Source organism: Telmatherina bonti (assembly GCF_933228915.1).
Source record: "Telmatherina bonti genome assembly, chromosome: 14".
Taxonomy (NCBI): domain Eukaryota; kingdom Metazoa; phylum Chordata; class Actinopteri; order Atheriniformes; family Telmatherinidae; genus Telmatherina; species Telmatherina bonti.
The window spans coordinates 25772023-25779779 of record NC_136612.1 but is presented as its reverse complement, the minus strand read 5'-3'; the positions used below and the strand labels follow the sequence as shown (position 1 = coordinate 25779779).

At 43.1% G+C, this 7757-nt stretch overlaps 1 protein-coding gene across 1 annotated transcript; it reads right to left on the bottom strand.

The window, feature by feature from the left end:
* Positions 1 to 872: 872 nt before the first annotated feature.
* On the bottom strand, positions 873 to 7609 carry raver1 (ribonucleoprotein, PTB-binding 1; the record flags this gene model as incomplete). The annotated part of the gene is made up of 15 exons (XM_079252184.1): positions 873 to 1019; positions 1111 to 1176; positions 1370 to 1501; positions 1621 to 1692; positions 1843 to 1985; positions 2114 to 2195; positions 2323 to 2525; positions 2803 to 2881; positions 3308 to 3343; positions 3469 to 3569; positions 3659 to 3770; positions 3873 to 4064; positions 4781 to 5250; positions 6256 to 6322; positions 7292 to 7609. The coding sequence occupies 15 exons, from the start codon at positions 7607 to 7609 to the stop codon at positions 873 to 875; spliced, it is 2220 nt and encodes a 739-aa protein (XP_079108310.1).
* Between the last annotated feature and the right edge of the window lie 148 nt (positions 7610 to 7757).

The following is a 7757-nucleotide window of genomic DNA, read 5'->3' as shown; positions in this document are numbered from 1 at the left end:
GTGAAAACACATTGTGATCTGTGTCCTCTAAGTGCATCACTCAACAACCAGTGCAGAGAAAAGACTGCGTAAAAACAGGTTGAAGGGTGTGGATCAAAAGACAACGTGGAAAAGTTAAAGACATCCCAGAATTGTTTTTAAAATGTAATAATGATAATAATCATAAACGTCACCGTAGAATACATTGTTGGTACATACAACTATCATTGGTGGATGGAAAGCTGCATGTTAAGCAGTTAGGAAAAGCCTGAATCCAGAAAAAGCTAAATATACAACCCTGTGGTGAGAAGAAAACACAAAACACCATCTCAAAACAATCTACTCAACTTTTTACATGAAGTCGGGAAAGTAAGGCCTCTGAAATAGCTTGTTTTTAATACATCACAAGTCCCTTTGCCTGAAATCGTGGACAGTATCAAAATCATGAGACGTCAACCATTATTAAAAGCAGCACGTCTGCTACTGTAAACTGGTCAATCCATCTATAGATCTGATGGCACATCACACTCAATACAGGGATAATCAAAAAAAAAAAATTTAAAAAAAACTTTAAAAAGAAAAGACTTCATATGCTACTTAACCATTTTTTCACACTGTACAACTTTAACATGAAATTAAAATTCAAATTTAAAAAAAAAAAAAAAAAAGTAAAAAGTTAATTTACAAAGTACAGTAAAACAGAAGATACACACACACACAAAGAGGGGAGGGGACAAAAGTTCCCCATGGAGCGACATTACTGTCCAAACAGCAACAAGCCACATTCCTCAGTGCCCTCCATGAGTCACTCACAGGGGTACACTAGAGACAAATCCCACTGTGACCTGGCTGTTAAATGGCTACTCTCACAGCCAAGAGGCATTCAGCTGTATTCAGAATATACGCTTACGTTTAAGGTAGGAGTCTGCATAATGACCACCAAGGCCTTGGGAGTGCTGGCCCACGTAGCCACCCTCGGGACTCGGCTCTGGAGATGGGATTAGACGAGAGAACACGCGCTTGTGGCTTCCTATGGGTGTCTGGAAAAAACAAATTTAAAAATAAATATAAATAAAGATTTGACAGTTTTATGGCAGGAATAACAAGTAATTAAGACGCTCTGTTAGTTACCTTCATAACACTCCCCAGGCCTGGAGGATAGTTGGTGTTGTGGCTCACAGGAGGCATTCCCACAGCCTGAAGACAAAACAACAAATTCTGTGACTTACAGTACTCAGGCAATCACAGTGCAACATCAATTATTGACAATGGCTTATTCTTGGAGCCCCAACACTCCACTTTATCATCCAATTCTGCCGTGTGCTCACAAGTAATCAATAGTTTAAAAAAAACAAAGGGACTTTAAATCAATCTGAAGATGTGGACTTACCCTGTTGAGATGGGTGTTGGAAAGGTTGTTACTGGGAGCCTCTGGCCCTGAGCTGAAGTACGACGACAGCGGTGGGCTGACCGAGTAACTGCAGTGGGAAAACTGCTCACTGTAGTCATGATGATGAGAAAGCTGCCGATATTTCAACAAGTTAAAAATTGTATTTGTAACTGAAACTACGCATTTTATGTACTGAAAACAATGGAAAACAATGTGCCAGAGCCAGTCTAAACCGTCTGATTAAACACTACCTGCTGCCCGAATCCTGCCATGGCCCCTGCATCAAGGTTTTCCTGCTGTTCATACGAGTGGGCTAGAGGATCCTGAGGTTAAAGGAAAAGAAAGGGGAAATTCAGATGACTTCATATATTACAGCCCACTATATGCTAGTCAATGTGAGAAGTGAAGTAGCATCTTTCAGTGTCGTCAACACAAATTCCTGACACACAAACAAGACTAAACGTGTTGGTTACCTGGTGCAGAGGAGGATAATCAGAGCTGAAGGAATCCTGGTAACACAGGTTGTAATTCTGCTGTATATTCTGATGTGTGTGCTGGTTGGACACATTACTTAGTGTAGGCCTCTTCCTGTAGGGGTGAGGTCTGCAACTTGCTCCTGGAGCAGAGGGAAGGCAGGCTGAGAAAATATGGATGTTTCTGGCAGAATGTATGAGGTGATGCAGTGAACTAGAGCAGACTACCAAGCAAGAAAATCCCCCCGGGAGGGAGGGAGCGTCATCTCACCTGAGGGAAAAACATTGTTGACATTGAGGAAGGCACTGTGGAGAAGGTTCACATCTTTTGGAGGATCGCCCAGTATAGATACCTGACATTGAGCCAGAAAAAGTTGTTTTTTTCCCCCTCAACTTCTTATTCATTATCACAAAAGGCAAAAAGATGGTGTGAAGTACAAGTAGCTGAAATATCCTGATGGAAATGACTTGAAACCTCACCCCTTGTGCTGCCAAGCCATCTGCCCCCATCATGCCTCTCATCAGGGGCATGGAGATGCCGGGTAGGGTGGGAGAGGAAGTCTGGGGGAAGCTGCATGCTGATGGGGGGGAGTCCTGCTCTCTTGCCAGGGGTCTGCTGACTGGTACTTGCTTTAGTGGGGGTCGGGGATCTGTCTGCAGGCCCAGTCCTGAGACAACACCACCTAACATGATTAAAAGTTATGATTCCAATTTGTAATCAATTCAATTAATCTGATCGGTTTGATTTTTTCATTTAATATGTTCAACTAACCCTTTTCCCCTTCTAGTTTTACACAGCATTAAGCCTAATCTGGTAACTTAAAAGTCTGACCAAGATAAGCACTGCAAAGAGTGTTGAATTAGGAAAGAGAGAGATACAGATGTTTAGAATGAGGGGCAAAGCAACAACGTGCAATTAGTAGCTCAAGGTACTACAGCTGGAACTGACGGATGCCAAACCTTGAGGGAGGTCTCCAAGCAGATGGACTCCCTGCTGGACAGGCAGCGCAGCCAAAGGATTCTCCCCGATGAGTCCAGCCTGCTGGCCGAAGGAGAGCAGTGTCATAAGAGGGTCACTCAGCTTGGCTGCAGCACTCGTGCGGTGAAAAACACTGAATTACACAAGCACTCTTAATCAGCAGAGGTTTACTCACCACATATAAGATTATGTCCTCATAAAACAGGTATTTACAATTTTGGCACACAATAGAGAAGCACACCTACTGCATCACTCAGCACCACTCAAAAGAACACCCCACACATACAATCATAAAAACCTCACACCTTCTCAGAGAGCTTACCAACCCAAGCAAAGCTGTCCTCTTTCAGCAATCACATAAAAAAAAAAAAAAAAAAGCTAGGATCCATCTAGCTTCACCCTCCGCCCCATACACTTGAAAGCCAAACACTAAACACCATCATCACTCACACTAGGCACTAGAGGGTTTTCTTTATTGTGCAGCACCTGAGCCCACAGAAGATGATTTCCCAGAAAGGCTTGCTAATGGAGCAGAGGGACGGAACAAAGAGGGAGGAGAAAGCAAGTATGAGTAGGAGAGGATGAATCAAAACCAGGGTGAAGGAGCAGCAGGGAGAAAGCATGTCAGAGAAGATGCTGAAAGGTACCTGCTGGACTTTGGCCTGGTTCTGCAGAAGCAGCTGGAGTAGGGCAGCAGAGAGAGCAGGGTTGGCCAGCAGTGGCATTGCAGGAGATGCCCCAAGGAGGCCTGCCAAAAAAAACAAACAAAGAAACATCCAGATCCACACCAGAAGAAAATAAATTATTAATGAAGTACAGCAGATGTGGACTCTTAACCTTGTTTCTGTAGAGGGTTTAGCAACATCTTGAGTGTGGCAGGGTTGTTAAGACCTGTGAGTATCTGCATGGCAGTGGGATCAGGAAGGAGACCTTTGCCTCTATTTACAGCCTTGGAGAAAAGAACAGGCCAAATAATCAGCAAAAGAGACGCTGCTAATAAAGAGGCAGCTTTAAGACATGTAACTGCTGCAAATCGATTTAACAGCAATACCATGGTTTGTGCAGCAATCAGAGCAGCCAGCATGCTTCTTCCAGGAGGGCCGGGGGCACAGAAGGACACCCTGATGTGCGTCCCGCCCAGCAGCCTGCCATCTGCGAGCCGCTGTGCCTCCTCAGCCATCTCCGCAGTGGCAAACTCCAATACAGCAAAACGCCGGAAACTTCCATCTTGTCCCTGAGCCAACTGTGGGCAAGAAAAATCAAAACAAAACAACTGCCATAATTCTGCAAATTATGAACCTTGCACGTTTTCTCACCATCACTCACTGCAAGAGGCCTGGGATCTGCCAGCATCGGGTTTAACAAATAAGCCACTCGTGCTTTATTTCAACAAGCACTGTGAAACAAAACAAAACTGTTCCCTAGAACAACCACACACTCAATCACTGCTGCCATTAATACAATGTAAAAGGAAGAAAAAAAAAACAAAAAAACACCTATATCCTTGCCTGTTGTGCTAAAAGACACACCTCTCTCATTCCAGAAAAGCCTGCTGAATGACACCACCTGTGGGAGTCAGGTGGTCATCACCATAGAAACCAGCATTTGCCATGGAAACTTTGCACGCCCATATGAAAACCAGGTCAAAGGTTAAAGGTCCTCAAAGATCAAATACAGAGAGCAATTTGACCCTCTTTTTTTCAAATAAACTCTTCAAATTACTCCCAATACCCTCAGGGCCAGCTTCAGATACATATGATAGCACTCAACATCAATAAGCTTCAAAAACTCTTAATCTGCCATCAGCTGCATAAAGACACTACCAAAGATAGGAGATACAGAGCAACAACCAGTGCCATGTTAAGGATTTATTCATTTCTCTTAGTGTAAACTTAAATCAGGATAATCCTTTTTCTGAATTCATTGATTTACTGATATCGTGTTGTGTGATAAACTCACCTGGCAGAACACTGGTGAATGGGTGTCGTTGAGAGCGTTGCGGAGGTCCTGAGCTGTCAGCAGGCTTGAAGGTAGGCGATCAACACACAAGCATTTGGAGTGCAGCTGTGGGTATGTGAGTGAGCCCACCTCAGTCCAGTGAACATACAGCATGCGGGAGCCCAGCTGCTTCCCTAAGAGCTCCGACTTGGCCCTGGCTGCAGAGTCTTTTTTCATGTACTCCACAAAGCCATAGCCTTTGGAATGCCCTGTGGAGGCACTATAAACCAAAAAGCAGCGCTCCAAGTTGCCAAAGGGTCGCACCAGCTCCTCAAACTGCTGCTGTGTGAAAGCTTGAGGCAGGTTCGCGATGCATAGCAGAGCATCGGTCGGCTGCAGCTGCACTGAGATCTCCCTGTCTCGCAGGACATGTTGGTGGAACTCTTTGATGGCACACTGCGCCTGTTCCCCATTGAATAGTGTCACAAAAGCTGTGCAATAGTCAGGAAGGGAAAAAAAAACAAAAAAAACATTAAAATTAAATTTAATGTGTGGCAGTGACATTTGTAGAGCCAGCACTAAGATACACATCAACTTTCAAAGAGGTCTCAAGGAACAAATTCTGTTGTTGACACTGTTTATTTCTGCTCAGCATGTCTGAGACAATGCCTGTGGCACAATGTCAGGAAACACTATCTTTCCTGTCAGGGATGCAACACTAATCAATCACACTGACTGATAAGAATCTGAGGCATCTTAACTTGCTGATCATCTCTGACAGCAAAGAGAAAAATAAGAACAGCCCTTTAGATCTGGATCTAGAAATGTGTCAGACTCCTAATGTTAAAAAAATGACAAACACCACATGCAACTAGTTTTCTGCCACAACAGCTTGGTAAATACCAGATATACTCTGAATTTGCCATCTGACTAATGCACCTCAGCTAAAGTATTAAGTCGTTTAAAAGGTATATTCTGAGCTGATGTCTCACTCCTAAATATGGCTCGTAAAGAGTTTGATGGTGATGCTGCACATCAGTTTGATAACAATGAAATTTGACACTTGAGACAACCACTTAGAGAAAAAAAATATTATCTTCATGTCTGTCACAATGATGAATTACTGAAACATGCTGATCAGCTGAGTAAATTCCTATACTAAGGGTGTAAAAGGGTTTTAATTTTACAGTAATTTTTTTTTTTTGCTGTAGAAGCCATTGATAATTTTTGTCAGAGGTCTTGCCAAGAGTCAATAACTTTATCTTGTAACAGTTGTATAAATTAGGAATTCAACCAGGGACCTCCACAATTAGTGAGCCGGTTTTAAAATAAACAGCGCCTTCTACAGCTTTTTTTTTTTTTTTTTGGCTCTTTAAACTCATTTTCTGTGTGTGTGTGTGTGTGTGTGTGTGTGTGTGTGTGTGTGTGTGTGTGTGTGTGTTACCAATTATATATTAAAAGGAATGTAACATGATAGATAATGGTGGTGGACCAACCTGTGCCTTTGTATTTGTCAACAAAGCAGTACTTCAAATCATAGTTGCCCAACAGCTCGTGGACCTCCTGTTTATACAAAAAGACAATTATTCCACCATAAGATTTAAATGTGAAAATCCAAAGTTCAAACAACCCCAGAACTATTCACAGATTAATTAACTATGATGAAGACTTTGCCATTGATATATGCCTAGTTGCCGATTTTAATCGTCACATAATTAACTCATTCATGTCCATTGGGAAACTGACAACAAGTGCACCTGTGTGGGGGGGAGAGAATTGAATAACTCCCTCATTGTTATAGGAGAAATTGTTCTGTGCTGCTTTTGCCCATTCAAAAACCAATGGTGATGCTCTCTAGCATTTTCTGAAACGTTTTGTCTCTACGCCTTCCACCTTTTGTTGTATGGGAACTCACATCTCGAACTACCGCTACAACCCCCTCTGGGAACAATGGTACCGCCCGCAGGCCCACCGCTCCCCACGAGTCAGGCACGTTCCCAATAAATGTAGCATCATGAGTACAACTCGGGCAGGCTGACACATCGAGACGCAAGGATTAACAACAAATAGACACTTGAAAAAGTTGGAGTGCACCTGTTCATCTCAACACTAATTTAAATCTCCAACCATTCAGCTCGTCGAATATAATATAAAAGTTACCGACAAGGCCAAGCTGGCAGGTCACACAGGCCACAAATGACCATTACTGACTTGACAGCCATCTGACCATCTGGCATTTTAAACAGGTTGGCGTAGTTAATAGCTAACCATCCAATTATGCAATAAACTTTCAGTGACTGTCACAAAATTTTGCTTTGAACTCTGGATTAGTTGAAAATTTAATTAAATGATGTAAAAAAAAAAAAAAAAAAAAAAAAAAGGTTAAAGTCAGCCAACGAGTTAAAGGGCTAGCAGGCTAACACTAGTAGCATGGCAGGCATACTACGGCTAGGCTAACTAGCCAAAGTACTTCATCAATCAATCATTCATCCGCCAAAAAAAATGCTCATTAAAAACTAACTCTACCCATACCTGATTACTAACGTCGGATGGTAAATTTTTTATTATAATTTTCCTGCGGTTGTAAAATTCCCGACGAGTTCTCTCCAAGCGGCTCTCAACTTCTTCTAGGCTCAGTGATGTCAAGTCCTCCTCGACCCTTCGCTGATACTCATGTCCCAATGTCGCGTCCTTTTCGGGTACGACTTCGGAATACCGGTGATCTCTCACCATCCAGTTTTCTTGATCCGCAGCGAGGTCGAAATTTCCATTTAGTGGACGAGACACAAAACTGGGCCCAGTGTCTGTACTTTCATCTCCAGCTGTACAAACAGACACGGCGGCCGCCATCACTCACTTTGGTGGAAGTTTTATCGGTCTGGAAACTCTGCCTGATTTGAGCAGTTTAAACAATACACACATGGCCCCAGCGCCGCTTCTCATTGGACGACACGGGGACGCATTCTCCATGACTACGACGTAGCGTAGGATGGGGGCG